The sequence below is a fragment of the Zophobas morio genome, unplaced genomic scaffold (genome assembly GCF_036711695.1).
Source record: "Zophobas morio isolate AGI-343-1 ecotype UQ-CSIRO unplaced genomic scaffold, CSIRO_AGI_Zmor_V1 ptg000008l, whole genome shotgun sequence".
Lineage (NCBI taxonomy): Eukaryota > Metazoa > Arthropoda > Insecta > Coleoptera > Tenebrionidae > Zophobas > Zophobas morio.
Window position 1 is genome coordinate 10,349,705 of NW_026972113.1, and position 25,086 is coordinate 10,374,790.

The following is a 25,086-nucleotide window of genomic DNA, read 5'->3' on the forward strand; positions in this document are numbered from 1 at the left end:
TTCAACATTTTAAGACTTTCAATTTTTTTTCCAAATTTTTAAAAATTTTCGATTTGTATTTTTTTAATTTACGATTCTTGATTTTTAATTTTTCAGTTTTAATTTTCCCATGTTCTTATTACATTTTTCTTTTTTTTGCAATTTTTCGATTTCTCAGTTTTTCAAATTTTCAATTATGAAATTTTTGGGTTTTTCAATGCCGTGAATTTTTCATTTTTTTATTATTTCCTGAATTTTTAATTTCTAAATTTTATAATTTTGCAATTGTTTGATTTTTCAATTTTTCTTTTCTTCAATTTTGGATTTGTATTTTTCAATTTCTTCATTTTTTTTGTTTAGATCTCTAGTTTGCAATTTCTCAGTTTTTCAATTTTCAATTTTTTTAACTTTTCGACGTTGTGGAAGTTTCAATTCCTGGAATTTATTTCCTCGACTATTCATTTTTCAAGTTTTCCAGTTTTTAATAATCTCATTTCTTATTTTTCCAATTACTCCTCGATTATTCAATTTTTCGATTTTTTATTTTTCAATGATGTGATTTTTTGAATTTCTAGATTTTTAGTTCCCCGAGTTGTTAATTATTTTATTTTAATTTTTTTAATTTCTCGACTTTTTTTGTTTTTTACAACTTTTAAATTTTAATTTTTGATCTTTTTCAATTTGTCCTCGATTTTCCATGTTTCTATTTCATAATTTTGCAATGTTTCAATTTTTTTTTTCCAATTCAATTGTTCAAATTTTAAATGTTTTGATTTTTCAAGTGCGAAATTTCTCAATTTTGATTTTTCAATCTTTGGATTTGAAATTTTTTTAAATTTTCGATTCTCAACTTTTAATTTTTCAATTTTGATATTTTCCATCTTTTTTTTATCGCATTTTTCGTTTTTTACAGTTTACATCTTTACTTTTTTTTTATTTCTTCATTTTTTCGATTTCCCAATTTTTAATTTTTCAATTTTGATATTTTCCATCTTTTTTTTATCGCTTTTTTCGTTTTTTACAGTTTACATCTTTACTTTTTTTTTATTTCTTCATTTTTTCGATTTTCCAATTTTTCGAATTTTAAATTTTGGAACTTTTTAAAAAATTTTCAATGCTGTGAATTTTTCATTTCCCCGATTATTTCCTGGATTTTTAATTTCTCAATTTTATAATTTTGCGATTGATTTTTCAATTTTTTTTTCTATAGTTTTTGGATTTGTGGTTTTCCATTTCTTCATTTATTACTTTTTCAATTTTGATCTTTCTGATTTTTTAATTCCATTTTTATTTCTGGAATTTAGTCTTCGATCTTTAATTTTTCAAGTTCGCCATTTTTTTAAATAATCTTATTTTTTATTTTTTTCAATAGCAGCCTGGACGCATGCAAATGTCGACTCATTTAGTGGTAGCAAATTCAACTTTTGCTACCACGGGTTCAAAAAGAAAAATTGAGGTTATGTACGCAATGTTTGATGTGATTATTTCTTAAAAAATGAACAAATATGTGCTACAAACATTACTTGAGTATACGCATGGTAGTTGGTAGACGGTAGAAGATAAAATGATTAACTCAGCGACAAGTATAAACGGTTTTCTTTGTGTTGAAGATTTAGATCAAGTTTGATTAGAAATCGAAACAAAATCATGTTGCGTCAAAAAATTGAACGTTTATTTTTCAGTTTATTGTCTTATTGTTTCTACTAGTGAAAAAAATAGTATATTAACCACGGTTGCAAAGCCACTTCTAGACCTCGCACTTACAGCCCTCGACGCTGCGCGTCTCGGGTTCTAATTTGCGCTCGGTCTAGAATGCTTGGCTCTGCAACCTTGGCTAATAATATACTATTTTCAATTAGTCGATAATTCAATTTTTCGAATTTTTCATTTTTTTTTCCCATTACTCCTCGATTATTCAATTTTTCGGTTTTTTCATTTTATAATTTTGCAATTTCAGGATTTTTCAATTTTGAAATTTTTGATTTATCATTGATGTGATTTTTTGAATTTCTAGATTTTTTGTTCCCCGAGTTGTTAATTATTCTATTTTAATTTTTTTAATTTTTGATCTTTTTCAATTAGTCCTCGATTTTCCAATTTTTCTATTTTATAATTTTGCAATGTTTCAATTTTTCAAGTGCGAGATTTGTCAATTTCGATTTTTCAATTTTGATAATTTCCAACTTTTTTATCCCATTTTTCGTTTTTAACAGTTTTTATCTCTACTGTGTAATTTTTTGTTTCTTCAATTTTCCGATTTCCCAATTTTTCGAATTTTCAATTTTGAAACTTTTTCAATGCTGTGAATTTTTCATTTTCTCGATTATTTCCTGGATTTTTAATTTCTCAATTTTATAATTTTGCAATTGTCTGATTTTTCTATTTTTCTTTTCTTTAATTTTTGGATTTGTATTTTTCGATTTCTTCGCTTTTTTTGTTTAGATTTCTAGTTTGCAATTTCTCAGTTTTCAGATTTTTCAATTTTCAATTTTTTTGATTTTTCGACGTTGTGGAATTTTCAACTTCTGGAATTTATTTCCTCGATTATTAATTTTTCCAGTTTTCCAGTTTTTAATAATCTTATTTTTTATTTTTCCCATTACTCCTCGATTATTCAATTTTTCGATTTTTTCATTTTATAATTTTGCAATTTCTAGATTTTTCAATTTTGAAATTTTTGATTTATCATTGATGTGATTTTGTGAATTTCTAGATGTTCCCCGAGTTTTCTATTTCTAAAATTATTTTATTTTAATTTTTGATCTTTTTCAATTAGTCTCGATTTTCCAATTTTTCTATTTTATAATTTTGCAATGTTTCAATTTTTCAAGTGCGAAATTTGTCAATTTCGATTTTTCAATTTTTCGATTTGTAATTGCTTTAAATTTTCGATTCTCAATTTTAAATTTTTCAATTTTGATAATTTCCAATTTTTTTTATCCCATTTTTCGTTTTTAACAGTTTTTATATCTACTGTGTAATTTTTTGTTTCTACAATTTTCCGATTTCCCGATTTTTCCAATTTTCAATTTTATAATTTTGCGATTGTTTAATTTTTCAATTTTTTTTTCTATAATTTTTAGATTTGTGGTTTTCCATTTCTTCATTTATTACTTTTTCAATTTTGATCTTTCGGATTTTTTAACTCCTTTTTAATTTTTTTAAGGATTTTTCAATTTCTGGAATTTAATCTTCGATTTTTAATTTTTCAAGTTCGCCATTTTTTAAATAATCTTACTTTTTATTTTTTCAATTAGTCGTCAATTAATCAATTTTTTGATTTTCTCATTTTATAATTTTGCAATTTTTCAATTTTGAAAATCTGCTTTTTTACAACTTTTAAATATTTTAATTTTTGATCTTTTTCAATTAGTCCTCGATTTCTCCATTTTATAATTTTGCAATTTTTAAAACTTTCAATTTTTTTTCCAATTCAATCTTCAAATTTTAAATTTTTTTGACTTTTCAGGTGCAACATTTTTAGTTTTCATCTTTACTTTGCAATTATTTAATTCTTCAATTTTCCGATTTCCCAGTTTTCCGAATTTTCAATTTTGAAGTTTTTGGATTTTTTCCTGGATTTTTAATTTCTAAATTTTATAATTTTACAATTATTTGACTTTTCAATTTTCAAGTTTTTTAAATTTTTCGACGTTGGTGATCTTTCAATTTCTGAGATTTAGTTCCTCGATTTTTATCATTTTTCCATTTTTTAAATAATCATATTTTTAATTTGTTCAATTAGCCCTTAGTTATTCAATTTTTCCATTTTTACTTGTCATTTTTGAATTTTCAATGTCGTGAATTTCTAGATTTTTAGTTCCTCGATTTTTTAATTATTCTACTTTAATTTTTGTTCTTCGGTATTTGTTTTGAAAGTTTTTGTTTTTACAACTTTTAAATATTCTTTTTGATTTTTTCAATTTGTCGTCGATTTTTCAATTTTTCTTCAATTTTATTTCTTCAATTTTCCGAATTTTCAATTTTTGGATTTTTCAAAGCTGTGAATTTTTCATTTTCTCGATTTTTATGTCCTAGATTTCTGATTTTCAAATTTTTGGAATTACAATTTCTCAAGTTTTACAATTTTTAATAACATTATTTTTGGTTTTTTAACTTTTGGATTTTGCAGATTAAATTTAAATAAAAAAATACATATTTTTTTTTAAACGAACTGCAGGTTAGTTGCATCAATGATTTGCTCGTTCAATGGTAGTCAATTTACATGGCAATAGAGTTTCGAGCATTCCAGAAGTAATGGCACTAAAACTCAATTTTATCACATGTACATATATTTTTTTTTAAGAAAATAAAAATAGCACAAATTTAATTCGTCGTCGGAGTTGATAGAAAGGTTTTCAACTACTCATTTCCTAACAGGAAACAATGTCAATAATTGAGAACCATGACATTTAAAATCGTGACTGAATTCCGTCCCAATTATATGACTCAAATATATAACGATACAAAATTTAACTATATTCTACAATCAAAAACTCCATTCCAGAGAAGTCTTTCTCTATGATGTAATTCCAAACCAACGATAACTGAAATCGATAACGCTATCTACAATGTTTTCGCAAACACCTTTTCCCCATTTCCCTATGTGTATTTAACAAACTGAATTACTTAGAAAAAATATAAAGCATTAAAAATAAATCGCCACTTTGTGTTGGTGGAAATAAAAAACCCCACATGTGGCACTTTGTTGGGAAGATTGGAGCAGTTGGCAGTGTCTAAAATCCATACTAGCACCTTTTTCAATACAAACAAGCGCAAAAGCGATTACTTTAGATAAAAATCGATCAATGATTTGATTTTAATTAGTTCAAAAAACCCTCAAGTGCAATTCCTCAAAACTATTAATCTCAAATATTGATCTCCACTTCTGCGATAAACTTCGCAGAAACTAACTTTCCGAAAATAATTAGTAAAACAGCGATATATCTCCCGATTACACAAATGACATCAGCAGCGCCACGAAGGTTATCGCTCGCTTTACCCACATTTTCCTATTTTGGTAAAAAATCGACCTGTTGCGCTCGAATTTTCTCCAGCCTCAACCAACCGAGTCAACCCTACCCACTATACCTCTCGCAAGCCATATGTCGCCGAAATTCGCAAAAATCGCCCTTACAACAATCCAACTCCTCGCGAAAACACAAATCCGCCCAACCTCGATAAAACCCACAATCTTATCGCACCCAATTACCATAATTTCGAAAAGTCGTCCCATCAAGCCTGCCGTGCCAACCCCGAATGACAGAAAATAAAACAATCGAACGTCAATCGATCGCCTACTGGCCGCGTCGTCACCTAACCGCAAACCCGAAACGTGGGAGCGGCCGGGGGCGGCCGCCGCCGCCGCCGGCCGAAATCGCCGTTAGCTTACTTCCTCTCGTCGCATGCATTCCGCATGAAGTCGTTTGTTGTACTCTTCGCACTCGTCCTTGTACCGCTCCATTTCCTCCTTCGTCTGACGCATCTTCTTCTTGAGGACGTCCAAAAGGGAGCCCTGCTGGATGTTGGCCGTCATTTTGGCGAATTTTCTCTCGGGGAAATGCGAATTTTCACACAAAAACCCGACGACGACTAGCCACACGAACCGACACCGACGAGCAACTGGGCGAGCCGGCAAGATGGCGCTGACTCACGCTTGCCAACCACCTGTCACTAAACGCGATGGCGCCGGGTTTGAATCGGAGGAAGCGGATGTCGGTTTTGAATCGGCGTGAATGGAACTTTGGAGATGGGCGGAAATGGGCGCGGGATTCAATGGGCGAATAAGGTCATGGGTATACGAGGGGATTGCGAAAACGAAAAGTGGATTGAAAAGGAATCTAAGGGATTTACGTGATCAAGTTTTAAGAATCGATTGTGGGTATGACGTGGCGAAAATTTACAACGGCACCGGACGCCGACGCGACGTGGGAATTAATCTATAGTCCAGTTCACGTTCGGTTGGCAGCGTGTGAAACCATGTGTGATGCATTTATACGAGGGAGTTCGGGGAAGTGTTGCCAGTTCGTCACAGAATCCCGAATTACGGAATATAGTGGTATTAACAATTTACTATTATAAAAAAAAAAATCGTTGCCACCCTCAAATCGATAGTAATGCTACGACAATTGTCTTACATGGAATTATCGGGCGAATTAAATGAATAAATAAATACCTAATAAAAAGATTTCAAAATTTCAGTAGTGTAATGCAGGGAGAATATATTTAAGAAACGCAAAAGCTTTGATATTTTATTCACAGCACACGAAAATTATATCGACTTTTGACGTTTATTTTTGATTTTTTTTTTTGTTCCATAATTAATATATTTCAAAATAAATTAGTACTTTACAACAGTTGGTGCTTATTAAGTCAATTTCATAAAAAAAAATTACACGTGTTTTTTAGAAAATTTTCAAAAAATTGCTAATAAAATTTAGATTTTTTTAAATTTTGAACTTTTTTGGTAAATTCAACAGTTTCCCGAAATATTTTTTTTCGATTTGCTAAAAATGTAAAAATCAAAAACAAGAATATGAGTTTTCGATTTTAAGTTTTTTCAAAATCGATATTATTTCACGAATTTTTCGAATTTTTAAAATTGACAGTAATTTGTTACTTTTGATGACATTCAAAAGCTGAAGATACGGAAAAATTAAAATAACTAGAAAATTCGGAAAATTCGAAGGCTAAAATAAAGAAAAATGGAAACATTTTAAATTGAACGTCTGAAGAATTCCAAATCGAATAATTGAAAAATCGAAAAATTAAAAACGAGAAACTGAAAGATGCAAATAATGAAACACTGAAATATCAAAGCTAAAAAACTGATAAATTCAAAAGTTTTGAAAACAGAAAAATCGAGAAATTGAAAAATTCTAAAATTGAAATATTTTAAACTGAACTTTTGAAAATTCCAACTCGAATTTTTGATCTTCGAAATTTGAAAAACGAAAAATTGAAATTTTTTTAATTTTGTCAAATTCAACAGTTTGTTGGAAATTTAAGCAATATTTTTTCATCGATTTGTTAAAAAAACAAGAAAAATAGGAGTTTTCGGCTGTAATTTTTTTAGATCTCAGTTATTTTACGAAATTTTCGAGGTTTTAAAATTAAAAGTAGTTTAATAATTGACTCTAAAAATTGTGAGAATGTTGACGTTCAACAACTTCTAAAATCACAAAATTAATCTCTTAATACGTTTTTTAACAAAATTCATTTGGAATTACTTTTTTGTTAGAGCATTGAAAAAATACAAAACAGTTCAAGATATAAAGAAATTAAAATAAGTAAAATTTGAAAAATTGCGAAATAGAAAAATCAAAAAACTCAAAAATTCAAATATCAAAAAACTAAAAAATGCAGAAAAAACTGAAAATTCTAACAATGGGAAAAAACAAAAAATTGGAAAAAATGCAAAATTAGTAAAATGAAAAATGAAAAATTTTAAAATCGAAAAACTGATGAATTGAAAAGATGAATAATCGAGATATTAAAAAAGCGATAAATCAAAAACCCAGAAACTGAAAAATCGAAAACCTTAAGAAATGAAAATTTGAAAAATTAAAAAAATTAAAAAACTTGAAACTGAGACCTCGAAATATATATTGCAATTCAAAAAACCAGAAAATGAAAAATCGAGACACTGAAACATCGAAAACTTGAAAAATTCGAAAATCGAAAAACTGATAAATTCAGAAGATGAAGTATCGAATAATCGAGAAATTGAAAGTCCAAAAACTTTGGAAATGAAGAATTAAAAAACCAAAAAATTAAAAAACTTAAAAATGAGACTTCGAACTACATATTGCAAATCAAAAAACTGGAAATCGAAAAATTAAAAAACGAAAAACTGAAAAATAAAAAAATCCAAGTGAAAAATCGAAATATTGAAGCAAAAAATTGAAAAATTTGAAAGTTGAACATTGAAAAATTGAAGTATATTTTAAACTGAAATTCCAACTCGAATTTCTGTTATTCGAAACTGGAAAAACGAAAATTTGAAAAATTAAAAATGGGTGATCAGAAAAATCCAAAAACTGAAGAAACGAAAAACTGAAAAATCTAAAAAAATAAAACTGTTTAGTCAAATTCAACAGTTTGTTGGAATTTTAAACAATATTTTGTCCTCGATTTGTTAATAAAAAAGACAGGAGTTTTCGGCTTCAAGTTTTTTCAAAATCTCGGATATTATTTTACGAATTTTTTGAGTTTTAAAATTTACAAGTATTTTAATTTAAAAATTGTGAGAATATCGGCATTCAATAATTCCTAAAATGATAAAATTAATACGTTTTTTCAACAAAATTCATCTGGAATTTTTTTTTTTAATTTAGAAATAGAGCATTGAAAAAATAGGTCAAAATTTAAAAATTTTTCTTACATTTTGAAGACTCCAAAAGTGCGTCAACAGTTTAAGAGATATAGAAAAATTAAAACAGTAAAAATTGAAAAACTAAAAAATGGAAAAACTGGAAAATCTACTATTATTGGAAAAATGAAAAATTGAAAATTCGAAACACTGAACAAACGAAAAATTATAAAATCCAAAGAATCCTTAAAAAAATAACAAAAATGAAAAATCCAAAAAATATCTCAAAAATACGAGAAATCCGAAAAATTTGGAAAATCCAAATAAAAAAAAAAAACAAATCCAAGAAATCCAGGAAGTCCAAAAAAATTCAAACAAATCCTATTAATTAAAAAAAAAATCCAAAATATCCGAAAAATGCAAAAAAAATCCCAGAAACTCAAGAGATCAAATCATTTGAAATCCAATAAATCCATAAAACCTAAAAAATTCAAAAGATCCAAAAACCCAAGAAACTCAAGAGCTTCAATAATTTGAAATCCAAAAAGTCGGAAATTCTAAAAAGTCCAAGCAATACAAAAAAATTAAAAAATACATCCGAAATTTTTAAAAATTCAAAAAAAAAAACAGAAATCCACGCAATTACAAAAAATCCAAAAAAGAATCAAAAAAATCGAAATATCCAAAATATAAAAAAAATCAAACATACGAAAGGCAAAAAAAATCCAAAATCCGAAAATCAAAAAAACAAATAAAACGAAGAAATCCAAAAACCTAAGACACTCGAGAAATAAAAAACCCAATCCAAACAATCGAAAGAAAAAAAAATCCGAGAAATAAGAAAATTCGGAAAAATCGAAAAAACAAAATATTGAAGTTTAAAGTAATCGGAAAATCGGATAATTGAAACCCCAAAAACTGCAAAATTTAAAAACTAAACTAAAAAGTTGAGAAGCTGGAAAATCTAACTGGAAAAATGAAAAATTGAAAAATTTTAAAATCGAAGAACTGATAAATCCAAAGGATGAAAATTTTGAATAAACGAGAAATTGAAAAAGGGAAAAAACAAAAACCGAGAAACTGAAAAGTCGAAAAATCCAAAAAACTGGAAAAAAGAGAAATTGAAAAGAAAAATCGAAAAATTGAAAATTTCTCAAGTCAAAAATATCGAAATTTGAACATTTAAGTGAAGAATTCCAAATCGATTAATTGAAAAACTGAAAATTTGGAATATGTTAAATCGAACACTTAAAAATTCCAACTCGAACCACCGAAAAATCGAAAAATTAAAAACGCGAAACTGAAAAATCGAAAGTTTGAAAAACGAAAAATTCAAACAATAAAAATCAATAACCAGAAAAATCGAAAAATTCAAGAAATGAATGATTGAAAAGTTTTCAGGAAGTTTAAGCAATATTTTTTCCTCGATTTGTTAATAAAAAAATAGGATTTTTCAGCTAAAAATTTTTTCAAAATCTCAGATATTATATTACGAAATTTTTAAGTTTTTAAAAGTAATTGAATAATGGAATGGTGAAAATTTCTAAAATGATAAAATGAAACTCTTAAAACTTTTTTTTAAACAAAATTTATCTGGAATTACTGGAAAAAATACCTCAAAATTTAAAATGTTTTCTTACATTTTGAGCCTCCAAAAGTGCGTCAACAGTTTAAGATACAGAAAAATTGAATAGTAAAAATTGAAAAACTAAAAAATGGGAAAACTGGAAAATCTACCATTTACTGGAAAAATAAAAAATTAAAAAATCGAAAAATTGAACAAACGAAAAATTATAAAATTCAAAGGATCTTTGAAAATATAACGAAAATGAAAAAATCCAAAAAATATCTCAAAAATAAATCCGAAAAATCCGGAAAATTAGGAAAATCCAAATAAAAAAACAAATCCAAGAAATCCAAAAAATCCAAAGAATTTAAAATATGAAAAAAAATTCAAACAAACCCTAAAAATAAAAAAAAACAATCCAAAATATCCGAAAAATCCAAAAAATGCCCAGAAACTCGAAAGATCCATTAATTTGTTAAATCCAAAACATCCAGAAAATAAAAAAAATTCAAAAGATCCAAAAATCCAAGACTCTCGAGAGCTCCAATAATTTGAAATCAAAAAGTCGAAAATTCTAAAAAATCCAAAAAAATAAAAAAAATACAAAATAAATCCGAAAAATTTGAAAAATTCAAAAAAACAAGAAATCCAGGCAATTAAAAGGAGATTTAAAAAAAATCCAAAATACCCGAAAATGAAAAAAAAACAAATAAAACGACGAAATCCAAAAAACCCAAGAAACTCGGGAAAAAATCCAAGTAATCCAAACAATCGAAAGAAAAAAAATCCCAGAAATAAGAAAATTCGGAAAAATCGAAAAAGTACAAAACCGAAAAAACAAAATATTGAAATTTAAAGTAATCGGAAAATCTGATACTTGAAAACCCAAAAACTGCAAAATTTAAAAACTAAACTAAAAAGTGGAGAAGCTGAAAAATCTAACTGGAAAAATGAAAAATTATCGAAATTTGAACATTTGAGTGAAGAATTCCAAATCGATTAATTGAAAAACTGAAAATTTGGAATATGTTAAATCGAACACTTGAAAAATTCCAAATGAAACCATCGAAAAATCGAAATATGAAAAACGCGAAACTGAAAAATCGAAAGTTTGAAAAACGAAAAATTTGAAACAATAAAAATCGAAAAATTGAAGAAATGAATGATTGAAAAGTTTTCAGGAAGTTTAAGCAATATTTTTTCCTCGATTTGTTAATAAAAAAATTGGATTTTTCAGCTTATTTTTTTTCAAAATCTCCGATATTATATTACGAAATTTTCAAGTTTTTAAAATTAAAAGTAATTTAATAATAAAAAGGTGAAAATTTCTAAAATGATTAAATGAAACTCTTAAAACTTTTTTTCTAACAAAATTTATCTGGATTTTTTTTTAATTCAGAAATTTTGTAAAAATACGTCAAAATTTAACAATTTTTGTGACACTTTGAAGACTTCAAAAGTACGTCAACAGTTCAAGACAGAAAAATTAAAATAAGTAAAAATTGGGAAAGTGCAAATTTGCAAAATGAAAAACTCAAAAAATTAATAATCCAAAAATCGAAAAACTAAGAAATGGAGAAAGTGGAAAGAAAATCTAACAACTGGAAAAATGAAAAATCGAAAAACTGATCAAATCAAATTTCCAACAATTAAGAATTATTGACTTATTTCCTATAGAACTTTGTAAAAAAAGTCCAATATTAACACCAACTGTTTAAGTCAACACCCAGGAACTGGATTTGATTGGCGCATTCTAGTAACATTCCCAGCCACGCCCACGCCAACATTTTGACCTCCCTTCTCCATGAACATAAGAACTAATTTGGCTTAAATTAAACGCGTTAAATTCAAGACAACGTCTTATCATGTTTATAATTAAATCCGTTTGATCAAAGGTCAAAGACTACTGTGACATTAAGAAATAAATGTATGTACATATACACATTGTGCATATAAAATCAACACGTCGTAGATACGTTGTCGTTAATTGTGTGCACTAAATTCAAGTTAAGTGTTGTGACCTGAATTTAGTACAAACACTCATTTCAACTCCTCCAATATTTACTTTTTATAAAACTGCAATTTAAGAGATTATAAACGACGAACACTTATCGGACCTCATCGAACTTCGTGAATTACAAAAACGCGATTTTCTCCATAAAACGATTTCAAACCAGTGTAAATTCTCGTTTCTGTAGAAAGTTAAGACGAGTCGATCAATTACCTTCATTCCCAATACGGTCCTTTCGAAACCAGCTCGCACCAAGTGCGTCTGGTTACAAAACATCTTAAGTTTTCAAAAATTTCAAAATTGCGAAACGGTAAATTGTCAGTGAGTGAGTCAAAGAGAAATTCTTGTTTAATTTAAAACATGCAACACAAGATAAGAAAAACCAACAAGAGGATTGAAATGCATGAAGGGTCATGATTTCATCGTGACTATAATTTAATCAAATAAAGTTAAGGAAGAGGAATGCTATTTATCTTCATAGTAAGTCGAATATATTACTTGAAGACCGACCACCCGTGAAGTAGCGGTTTATGATCTATTGTCGGTTAATTTGGCTCGTTTTCCCAATTGGGCTAATTGGACACACGGTTGCCCACAATTTCCATAAGCGAGTCGAGAGGTTCCTGACTCCCTCACACGTTTTCCGAAAAAAGTGCATCTATAAACGTCTACAGTAAACATCAGTGTTTACATGTACTTTTCCTGGCATGACGCATCCAAAAAACGCCGTCTCCTTCCTCCACCTACCCTCTTTAACTGAGTATTCATGATATTGTGCAGCTCATTCCGGATGATGGAAAACTTGATCAGGGTGTCCGAGCTGAAGATGGAACTGGCGAAGGCCAACCCCGGGTAGTCGGCGCACCTGCGTCCTCTCCTCCTCGTCTCCCTCTCGGCCACGACCTCCGTCCGCTCCGACGTGCACCTCAACTTCGACAGCTCCTCGATCTCCGGGTCCTCCACTTCCTCCTGGTCGCTCTGGCTGGAGCCCTCGGCCGCCGGCCGGTACACCGTCGACATGTCCCCCACCTGGGGGGGCTTCCTCAGCCTCTCGTTCCGCTCGTCCTTGCGCACCTTGTCGCTCGCCTCGTCGTCATTGGTCAAATCTATCACTTCGCTATCACAAGCTGGGGGCTTCGAGGCACTTTGCATCACATTTTGTTTCGCACTGTAGGGGCTCAGTGGCGGGTCGGCAGGGGGGGGCTGGTCCAGGGCGGCCCTCCGTCTGTTGCTGTCATTGCGAGGATGGTGTTGGTGCCCCCTTTTCCTCGGGTTGCCCGGGCCGGCCCTTTGAGACATCGTCACTTAGACGTCTTCGCTGCTGGATCACATTCCAACGCAGCCATTTTGGTTGCACTACGACTACTGAAAGTCGAGCGCAGTGGGCGACGGTGGCGCCAATGACAGCCAGGGTCGGCAACCACCAATACGTGTGGCAGCAATGCGGCGTGACGTCACGGGAGCGCCGAAGCGCCATATTTGGAAACGGATCGGGTTGCGCGGGTATTTTTAGACGGGTATTTGCGGCTTTGGAAACTTTCGACGGGAGGAGGGGGACTTCATTGACACAATCGACCATTCAGTCCTCTATTATTAAACCTTCACCTTAATAATATCGCGTTATGAAATTTGCCACAAACGGACATTCCGACGGACCGCCTCATTGGACTTACCGTCTGGAGGGCCTTCTCCTTCTCTTCCAGCTTCCCGTTGACCTGGGTAAGCTGCTCCTGGGTCTGGTCGAGCTCGTTCTCAATGGTCTGGATCTTCTTCTGGAGTGTACGAGCCTCTTCCTCGAGCTGTAGATGAAACGAAGAAATTGAAGAAAAGAGTGTGGAAGAGGAGATAAAGGCTTACTTTTTCGGCGCGAAGATTGGCGTCTTTGGCTTGTTGTTCGTTCTGGATGGCACGATCCAAAGCGTTGTCTTTTTCAAGCTTCATCGCTTGCATCTTCTTCTTGATCGCGTCCATGGCGGCGGCTGGATTTTATCTTGCGCGCTGGAATGAAGAAAGAAAAAAAATTAACTTTCACAGGTTGATTATTGATGATTGTGGTCAGGTTGGCAACATATTTAAACACTTATGATGCCAAACCTGACTGTCAAAATGAAATTTAGGGCACCGTGAATTGACACTAGTGCCAATAATTCAGAATCACGTTATTGATGTGTATATATATGTACATATATACTATTTCGAGGCTAAATTCCAGAAATATGTTCTCTTCAGAGAGATCAATTTATACCTTCAATGTATAGATTTCTTTTTCACTTTTTTCAAGCTTAGATAACTTTTTCATTAAACGTTAAACTCTCGGAAAATGTTCCAGTTAAATTTTCATACTATTATCATCTTTTTATTATTTCTGCGTTTTTTTTCTAAGTACCTGCTAAGATAAGACTGATTTTGGCTAATCAGATATTCTCTAAGCAAAAAGAGGGCGGGTGGGCGGGGCTATTTCTTTATAAGATAGAACTGATTTTGCCAAATGAAATACCTTCTAAGAAAGGAGAAGGGGCTAGTAGCTGATAAGATAAGAGTGATTTTGCCTAATGCCATACCTTCTAAGAAAAGAGAGGGTGGGTGGGCGGGGTTAATATCTGCTAAGATCAGACAGATTTTGGCAAATGATATATTGAAGCAAAAAATTGAAAAATTCGAAAGTTGAACATTGAAAAATTGAAGTATATTTTAAACTGAAATTCCAACTCGAATTTCTGTTATTCGAAACTGGAAAAACGAAAATTTGAAAAATTAAAAATGAGTGATCAGAAAAATCCAAAAACTGAAGAAACGAAAAACTGAAAAATATAAAAATTTAAAACTGTTGAGTCTTCGATTTGTTAATAAAAATGACAGGAGTTTTCGGCTTCAAGTTTGTTCAAAATCTCGGATATTATTTTACAAATTTTTTGAGTTTTTAAATTTAAAAGTAATTTAATTTAAAAATTGTGAGAATATTCAATAATTTCTAAAATGATAAAATTAATACGTCTTTTCAACAAAATTCATCCGGAATTACTTTTTTTTTAATTTATAAATACAGAGTTAAAAATTGGTCGAAATTTAAAATTTTTTCTTACATTTTGAAGACTCCAAAAGTGCGTCAACAGTTTAAGATATAGAAAAATTAAAACAGTAAAAACTGAAAAGCTAAAAACTGGGAAACCTGGATAATCTTAAAATGATTGGAAAAATGCAAAATCGAAAATTGAATAATGGAGAAACTGAAAAAACGAAAAAACAAAAACCGAGAAAGATTAAAAATAAATACGAGAAATCCGAAAAATTTGGAAAATCCAAATAAAAAAAAAACAAATCCAAGAAATCCAGGAAATCAAAAAAAATTGAAATATTTTAAACTGAACTTTTGAAAATTCCAACTCGAATTTTTGATCTTCGAAATTTGAAAAACGAAAAATTGATTTTTTTTAATTTTGCCAAATTCAACAGTTTGTTGGAAATTTAAGCAATATTTTTTCATCGATTTGTTAATGAAACAAGAAAAATAGGAGTTTTCGGCTTTAATTTTTCTTTTTTTTTAATCTCAGACATTTTACGAAATTTTCGAGAAAAATTATAAAATCCAAAGAATCCTTAAAAAAAATAACAAAAATGAAAAAATCCAAAAAATGTCTCAAAAATAAATACGAGAAATCCGAAAAATTTGCAAAATCCGAATAAAAAAAAACAAATTCAAGAAATCCAGGAAATCCAAAAAAATTCAAACAAATCCTATAAATTAAAAAAAAAAAAAAAAAATCCAAAATACCTGAAAAATGCAAGAAAGCTCCAGAAACTCAAATCAAATAATTTGAAATCCAAAAAATCCACAAAATCCAAAAAATTCAAAAGATCCAAAAACCCAAGCTCAAGAGCTCCGATAATTTGAAATCCAAAAAGTCGAGGGTGGGTGGGCGGGGTTAATTGCTAAATGACATACTGTAGAAGAAAATGGAGAGTAGAACTTTTTTATAAGTCTTATCTTGGCAACTTAGTTTTAAAAAAATCTGTTATGTTAAGTCACTGATCTGTATCTTTATTTATTTATTTATTATTATTATTAAAAACTAATAATTAATAAAAAATAAATTATTATAATCTACAAGGTCATGGAAGAAGATCTTGAAAGTACTATATTCTTCACAAACTAAATTTGTTCATTAATAAAAAAATTCAATTTCCAATAAAAATTTTTATAATTTTGGAAATTTCTTTCTACCATATAAAATTTTATTGACAATAACGAGACGAACAATAGTACAATAGCAAGAGATATTTACAACTTGAAGTTATCGCGTGCCGGTAATCCCCAGATGTTAGAAAGCAGAATAATCCAGGGCCCATCGTTACTCAAATTTCCAAAACTATAATACAAATCGAAAATCTATAGTTCCAGCACCTTTGTAACATTATATCAGACTAAAAGTCGTTCGGAAATCTTCGGAAATATTCGGCAGGTGGTGCCAACAAAGTTGTCAAAAGCTCAAACTACATAGTTCCAGAATCTTTTATTTTGATCAAATGACTCAAAATATTCATAATATACAAGCACATGTGAAAAAAGCCATGAAAATATTATATCTTTCAGAAACTAAATTTGTTCATATGTAAATAAAAAATCGAAGCCGAAACTTCCAATATATGTCTTATTTTCACAAAATCTGCACTTCCAATGCTTTTGTGATATTATATTATACTGAAATTTGTTCGGAAATCTTCGATCGGCTTCGGAAATGCTTCAGAATTTTGTAAAAAGCAATAGGAATGGTTCGGAACTCTTCGACTGGTGTTGGAAGTTGTCCGGAAATATTCGGCAAATAGTGCCAACAAAGTTGTCAAAAACCCAAAGTACATACATACTTTCCGAATATTTTATTTATATAGTTAGAATGTACTGTTAAAATATTTTTATCACGTTAGTGTTGAACATTGTTTCTTCAATCAGATCAACTAAACTCTTGAAAAACGGCCACGATTTCTTTTTGTTCAAAATTTTCATAAAAATTTTCTGTAGAACTCACGAAAATTTATCTTTATAAATTAAATAAGAGATATCGATGATTAATAATAATAACAACAACAGAATTTACGTTATTCATTAAAAAAAATATATGGGGTTAAAGAATGGCCAGCTATAAGACCCGATTTAACCCCACTGGAGTGTGTTTTTACAGCTTCATTATAAATATTTATGTCAAAAAACCATCCAAAATAAAATAAAAAACACTAACATCTCTCATCATCATCACCCTTATTAGTTGAGAAATCGATATGCTGTAAAAGCTAAATATAATGACAAGTTGCGTGGCACAGGCCGCCCCCAATTTTCTATTTTTAAACAACCGTCACAATTTTTTTTCTGAAAAAGTAAACGCACATTTCATTGTCCATTAAAACGCAGTTTTTCAAAATGGCGAACTGTCACGTGATACATTTGTTTGACTTAAGCAGCATTAATCAATTTACCGGTGGAAATTTGAAGCGACAAAGTCAAGTGCTCCGACTATTCACAAAAAAGCTAAATTTTGAAATTCAAAAAGAGTCACAAGTTTCGAAATGGCTTAAAGGCTATATTTTGTTTGGTTAGATTAGGAAAACAATGCAAGTGTCAGTGTTACGAAAATTTAAATATAGAATATTCGCCCAGTTAATTCTGAAAATCGTTATCTAAATCTATGTTTACGCGTACTTTGTATATTGTTACAAAAGTCTGCCAAAAAATGTCAGTTCTAAAAATACGAGCAATCTGGCGATTATGAAATTCTAAAAATAGCAAAACATGGAAACGCGATGTTGTTTGGAAAAATTGTGTCCGAAAATTCGAAAAATTTCCTCCGTCGAGGAATGTCTATAGAACTGATTAACCCAAGAATCCACGTTTAGTCACCCAAGATAAGAACCACCCGTGCATGTTTTGATTCATAGGTCATGTCTGATCGGAAATCGCGTTGTTTAAATATTTGCGTGCTCATAGAAGGCTGCGACCACTATTATGAAAATAATCCAACCGTTTTCAGTGTCGACAATAAGCGGATGTTATTACATTCCAAAAAGCATAAACATCGCTCCTAAAACAACTTTCTGGTATTCCATTCCGCAGAAATGCAGTTCGCTTTGAATCAACGCTGGACAAGTCCATCGATGACTCCGACAACAAACGCCGACCTTGTAATACATGCCCAAATATGGCGAAAATCGCGCTGAAATGAAAACTAAAACTCTTGCGTAACTTTTCAGGCGGCTTTAAAAATAGAGCGTTTGTGTGCTCCCGATTCGGTTGGGCGTTTCGCGAAAAAAAAAAATTGAGCGGGTTTTGAAGAGGTTGAGGGCTTGTTTGAGTGTGTGGTTGTGGTGGTTTAGTAAAATTACTTACCGAAGAGGTGTTGACTAGGAGTTCTCTGTACCGGCAGACACGACACGAGGTATCAGAGCGACTAACGAAAGAGCTACGGAGGTGCTATCAGTTTACGTGGTCTCCTTACTGGGTGAGGCCCCACCACCTCCAAGAATAGCCCTGCTCTGCCACACCATCTTGCTAAAATCAGAACGTAGGGAGCGAGCAGGGGACTCCAAAATGTTGGCGCGAAGCGCTAGAGAAATATTCGCAGGGTTTATTTCCGAAAATTTGGAACACAAAAATCAAACTAATCAGAAAATTTTGCCCTGAATGCGTTAATGCCGTAGGTACAAGCTTTTTGATACTTTTTATACAAATAACAAAACCCCAGCACCTGCACTGAACACTCAGTACATTGTTTATTTTTACCTATTGACGCATTATCTGCAAAAAATATTTTTTGTATAATATGACACTAATTGACATCGTTAGAAAACTTGCAACTTTTAGAACTATTTGTGTATAAGTCCCAAAGTCCCATATAATGCGAGCGCAGCGAGCGTGTTTAAGTTTTATTGTAAAAAAATGTTTTCATATATATGTTTCCGTAAATTAATTTAAAAAATAATAGTGTGCGAAACGTTGAGCCCAAAAACTCAACTAACACAGTTCCAACACAGAAAACGATCATGTATTGATTCCGACCGTGGAACATACCAATAAATAGAACTGTATTTACTCTCAAAAGTATATGTGAAATTATATATTTTTTAGAATGCCCCCATTCAAAACGCACATAAGTGTCAATGGTGAAAGCCTGAATGACGGACGACTGATGACTCACTATGTTCTTCCCATAGAATTTACACTCTAAATTAACTAAAAAGATAGTCAACGTCCAGAGAGCGAGCGCAGCGAGCACGTTCAAGTTTTATTGTAATAAAAAATGTCTCCGTTGAGGTTTCCGAGAAGGTAAATTAAATTAAAAAGTAATACACTTTTCAAGAGAGAGCGCAGCGAGCACGTTTAGGTGGTATTTAATAAAACGTATATCGTAAAGGTCCCCGTGAAGGTAGAGTGGAAATACTTTGAGAAAAACAGACCAATAAAAGGAACTGTATTTAATCTAAAAAGTATATGTGAAATTATATATTTTTAGAATGCCCCCGTGTCAAAAAGCAAATTTTGTGTCATTGATGAAAGCTTAAATGACGGACTACTCATAATATTTCCACTCTAAATTAACCAAAGAGACAGTGAACGTCCAGAGAGCGAGCGCAGCGAGCACGTTCAGGATTTATTGTAATAAAAAATGTCTCCGTAGAGATTTCCGAGAAGGTAAATTAAATTAGAAAGTAATACACTTTTGGAGAAGGAGCGCAGTGAGCACGTTTAGGTTGTGAAAGTACAGTGGAAATACTCTGAGAAGAACAGACCAATAAGAGGAACCGTATAACTATATTTAATTTCAAAAGTATATGTGAAATTATATATTTGTTAAAATGTCCCCATTTCAAAACGTGTATTATGTGTCAGTGGTGAAAACCTAAATGATGACTCACTATGTTCTTCTCATAATATTTCTACTCTAAATTAACTAAAAAGATAGTGAACATTTAGAGAGCGAGCGCAGCGAGCACGTTCAGGTTTTATTGTAATAAAAAATGTCTCCGTAGAGATTTCCGAGAAGGTAAATTGAGCTGAAAATTAATAAACTTCTCGAGAATGAGCACAGCGAGCATATTTCGGTTGCGTTTATTAAAACATATCTGGTAGGTGCCCCCGTGAAGGTAGAGTGGAAATACTTTGAGAAGAACAAACCAGTAAAAGAAACTATATAATAATTGTATTTAATCTCGAGAATATATGTGAATTTATATATTTCTTAGAATGCCCCCATTTCAAAACGTAAATTATGTGTCAGTGGTGAAAGCCTAAATAATGACTCACTATGTTCTTCTCATAATATTTCTACTCCAAATTAACTAAAAAGATAGTGAACATTTAGAGAGCGAGCGCAGCGAGCACGTTCAGGTTTTATTGTAATAAAAAATGTCTCCGTAGAGATTTCCGAGAAGGTAAATTGAGCTGAAAATTAATAAACTTCTCGAGAATGAGCACAGCGAGCATATTTCGGTTGCGTTTATTAAAACATATCTGGTAGGTGCCCCCCTGAAGGTAGAGTGGAAATACTTTGAGAAGAACAAACCAGTAAAAGAAACTATATAATAATTGTATTTAATCTCGAGAATATATGTGAATTTATATATTTCTTAGAATGCCCCCATTTCAAAACGTAAATTATGTGTCAGTGGTGAAAGCCTAAATAATGACTCACTATGTTCTTTTCATAATATTTCTACTCCAAATTAACTAAAAAGATAGTGAACATTTAGAGAGCGAGCGCAGCGAGCACGTTCAGGTTTTATTGTAATAAAAAATGTCTCCGTAGAGGTTTCCGAGAAGGTAAATTGAGCTGAAAATTAATAAACTTCTCGAGAATGAGCACAGCGAGCATATTTCGGTTGCGTTTATTAAAACATATCTGGTAGGTGCCCTCGTGAAGGTAGAGTGGAAATACTTTGAGAAGAACAAACCAATAGAAGAAACTGTATAATAATTGTATTTAATCTCAAGAATATATGTGAATTTATATATTTCTTAGAATGCCCCCATTTCAAAACCTAAATTATGTGTCAGTGGTGAAAGCCTAAATAATGACTCACTATGTTCTTCTCATAATATTTCCACTCTAAATTAACTAAAAAGATAGTGAACGTCCAGAAAGCGAGCGCAGCGAGCACGTTTAGGTTGTATTGTAATAAAAAATTTACACAGGCTTCCAAGAAAGTAAATTATTCTTGTGTTTTATCAACTATATTTTTTAGGATAATAAGGATTAGATTAAAATAAAAATTGAAACATCATCATTTTTCTGTGGACGAAAATACATAAATTCTAATATGTACAATATAACACTAATAAGAAAAATTTGGTGTTCTTAGAATTACAGAAAAATCGGAAAGTTTATGAGTAGTTCAAATAATAAAGAACATTTCGTCAAAACACAAACATATTTTTTAATATATTTTTTTTCAAGTGTGTGATTTAAATAAGAAGACGTCATCAAATTTCTGAAGTGAATTGACAGATTGATTTAAATTTTACTGAACTTTTAATAAGAATGTGTGCATTTTATTTCGAGTTACTTAGCCCTACAAATGCAGTCATTGCTCAAACACAAAACGATTTCTGCGTGTAAAATATATGCAAACGGCTTACTGAAAGTAGAGACAAACTATGAAGCATGGAATTAAATATAATATTGCAAGAATAGAAAGCCGTTATGATACGTATTTTACATAAATAGAATGCAATAATGATGAATGTGCACTCGATGTGAATTATGCGTTATCGTGCTCTCAAAGTCCGACATGTAAGCAAGCGATGATGTGAGTTCTATTTTGTGTTTAGTGCCACTTCAGAGTGCAAAACCCAGGTAACTAAATCATTCTATGACACTTCGGCAAGTTGTTAGAGCGAGCATCTCCCTCACCACGAAACCCCGTTTAAAAAAAAATTGTTTTAAAACCTCGTCCGATATTTTTACTCGACTTCGTCTCCTCAATTTAGTCAAAACCTAATTACTCCCTCCTCGCCGCTCACCCACTTCCCAGCGCCGCTTCTCTCCCAAAGTTCCTCCACATTCCGTCTAAAATACAAATCGCGTCTCCTTTGCCACAAATCCTACTTACCAAATACATACATTACTAAAAATAACTGTAAGCGGCGAACGCTGCCTCAATGTTAAATATGGCCTTGCCCAAGACATTATGCGTTTATTCCATATCGGTACGGTCCTAAAACAACAGCGTATCTCGGGATCTACGACTTCGGCGGGCCCCGAATTATGGTAATACGTTTTTCGTGCTCTGCGCTAAAAGGTGGCGAAAAATGGGGACGGTGCGGACATAAAAATGGGGTGAAAATATCGACGAGACGCACATTTGCGTTGGTGTTACAATGGGTGGCTTAGTCACATATCGGTCACTGGGTCGACTTATATATGGACCAATGTCGCACTTTCGCTTTTGCTGAGATCAATTAGGCGATGCGATAGTTGGTGGGAAATTCGTCAGATCGGTTAATTGTCTCTACTTTCCTCGATCTAGTTTGCATTTTGATTTGACCAGATGTTTAAATTACTTACTTACTACAATTTGTAAAATTCAAACCCAAGTCAATTTTAAACAGGAATTTAAACGCTTTTTGTTTACATATTGGATTTCGAAGTATTCGTTCGCTACCACTTTTTACCAGATCTGATTAATTCACACAATGCAGAAATTTACATATTAGTATTATTCTTAATATAATCAAATACATTTGCGGATTTTCTTAAAGAGTTCTTCTTCAAACAATATCAGAAAATCGCCCATAATCATAACCTGTATGGGAAAATGTGGACCAATCCAAACCGCGTTTCGTCACCACGGAATGCCCAAACGTCCCCCTCAGGGTTCTAGAACCGAAAATTAGGAACTGGACATTCTAGAATGCAAGTAGCGTGCAACTTGCTCTAAAGTGCATAATTGGCAAATGACATATCCTCTGAAAACATAGGGGGCGGGTGGGCGGGGTTAATGCTTGGTAAGATAAGACTGATTTTGGCAAATACTATATCCTATGAGAAAATAAAGGGTGGGTGGGCGGGGCTAGTACTTGCTACGATAAGACTGATTTTGGCAAATGACATATCCTCTGAGAACATAGGGGGTAGGTGGGCGGGGTTATTACTTGTTAAGATAGGACTAATTTTGGCAAATAGTATATCCATGAGAAAATAGAGGGTGGGTGGGCGGGGATAGTACTTGCTAAGATAAGACTGATTTTGGCAAATACTATATCCTATGAGAAAATAGAGGGTGGGTGGGCGGGGCTAGTACTTGCGAAGGTGAGACTTATTTTAGCAAATGACACCCTCTGAGAAAATAGGGGGCGGGTGGGCGGGGTTAATACTTGGTAAGATAAGACTGATTTTGGCAAATACTATATCCTATAAGAAAAGAGAGGGTGGGTGGGTGGGGCTAGTACTTGTTAAGATAAAACTGATTTTGGCAGATACTATATCCTATGAGAAAATATAGGGTGGGTGGGCGAGGCTAGTGCTTGCTAGGGCTAGACTGACTTTATACCTATTAATCTTGTAAAAATTAATAGCAAGATAGTACAAGAACAAAATAAATTGACTGATTCATTAATTTTTTTCATCATCGTCATCGTGTATAACCAAATCTAAAAAATCTAATAAATAAATTTGGACGATTAGGGAAATCTCAAAGCGGATTCATACACTACACTTATAGGAATACTTATCTTTGTGTAGAACAGCTAAATAAAATAAACATAGAATTCTTTGAAATGAAGTCATTAAATCTACTTGATGAGAACAATCGGTCTAGCAGTTTCGGAGATTACGTGTACTAGCGTCCTCTAGGGGTCATGAAACATCGAGAAATTATAACTCGATGACTATACTTACTTAGTTTACGCTTGGGAGATAAAAATATAGTCCAGAACGCCCTCTCAATCCAAAAGAATAGTTAAAAACCATTGAAACATTTATTTAATAATTATATACATTCATAAATTTCAAAAAATAAGATTTTCAAAATGTAGACAGTCGAAAGCAAAATTTGCAAATTCCGAAAGAAAACACTTAAACCAATGGAATAAAAAGTAGGTGATCCATATATACAGATGTGCACTGCTTATAGAGAAAGATGCACCTCGAAAACGAGAAATCGTTAACTGCTGTTAAAAAGCAACAATAACAACAGATCGTGTACTAGCATACAGATAAAGATTGCAAATTAGTTTAGTACTAAACCTACGTGATTAGTACCCTACATAAGTACATTATGCAGAAATTTACATATTAGTATTATTCTTATTGTTAGACTAGATCTACGCTGTAAGGTGCGCCAAATACATTTGCGGATTTTCTTAAAGAGTATTATATTTGACTGAGAATGTGCGTTTATTCGTTGTAAATTCTAGAAGAAACATCAATTCTACCGCTATTTTAGGAGTAAAGGGTTAAAATCGGCAAATGTATTATCTCCAACACAAACAATATCTTCAAACAATATCAGAGGTCGTCCCGTAAAACAGTGACAATCCGCTAAGAGTAGCTTTTCAATGTATGTCAAATCTTCCATAATCGTAACCTGTATGAGAAAATTTGAACCAATCCAAACCTCGTTTCGTCACCACGGAATGCCCAAACGTCCCCCTCGGGGTTCTAGAACCGAAACTTAGGAACTGGACATTCTAGAATGCAAGTAGCGTGCAACTTGCCCTAAAGTGCATTATCAAGTATAATACATTTAGATTACATTTCTTGGTACTTTGTATAAGTCAGCTTAAATCTATATCACAAACCCTTTTTTTAACAAAGCTAATCTCGAAATTTAGTCTTGTTAAGCGCGACCCTGCCCTTTGCCTTGCTCCTCTTTAAACCGCTAACTCAACTATAATAGGTAATTTGGGTCCACCAGTTCTCGAAGCCTAATTGAAACATTAATCCATATTTACACAAAACCTAACGCGGAAAATCATCAAAGCATACTAACAGATTTTGCGGTGAATGCTTACGAGTACACAAATATATTTATAGCGGCTGGTCCAGAAGCTTAGCGATCGTACTGCTGTGAAGAGCGTGACTTTCGGACCAGCCGTGCGCTATAGTTGCAACTAAACCCCTCAGTTTTCAGTCAGTCGGCTCCTCCTTATTCTCCAAGTTTGTACCAATCGGCTCTGTCCACGGGGCAAGTTGCAGACTTGCTTCCAATGGTGGAGCACCGTCCCGTGCACTT

The 25,086-nt window shown here is 31.9% G+C and overlaps 1 protein-coding gene across 21 annotated transcripts in view; it reads right to left on the reverse strand.

Annotated features, from left to right (window-relative positions):
* The window catches only part of LOC135125287 (tropomyosin-2), a 35,441-nt gene extending 17,085 nt beyond the window's left edge, over positions 1-18,356 (reverse strand). For 6 of the 21 annotated variants that reach the window (XM_064050746.1, XM_064050747.1, XM_064050742.1 and 3 more), the window contains exons 1-3: positions 18,245-18,356; positions 13,726-13,866; positions 13,542-13,667 (exon numbers count right to left, since the gene is read on the reverse strand). In XM_064050746.1, the coding sequence (XP_063906816.1) occupies positions 13,542-13,667; positions 13,726-13,839 (240 nt within the window). In that variant the 5' untranslated portion in view covers positions 13,840-13,866; positions 18,245-18,356. Of the gene's footprint in view, positions 1-5,371; positions 5,628-12,615; positions 13,246-13,541; positions 13,668-13,725; positions 13,867-18,244 lie in introns of those variants that run through there. The other 15 variants (XM_064050740.1, XM_064050734.1, XM_064050732.1 and 12 more) reach the window with 8 other exon arrangements.
* Positions 18,357-25,086: the final 6,730 nt, after the last annotated feature.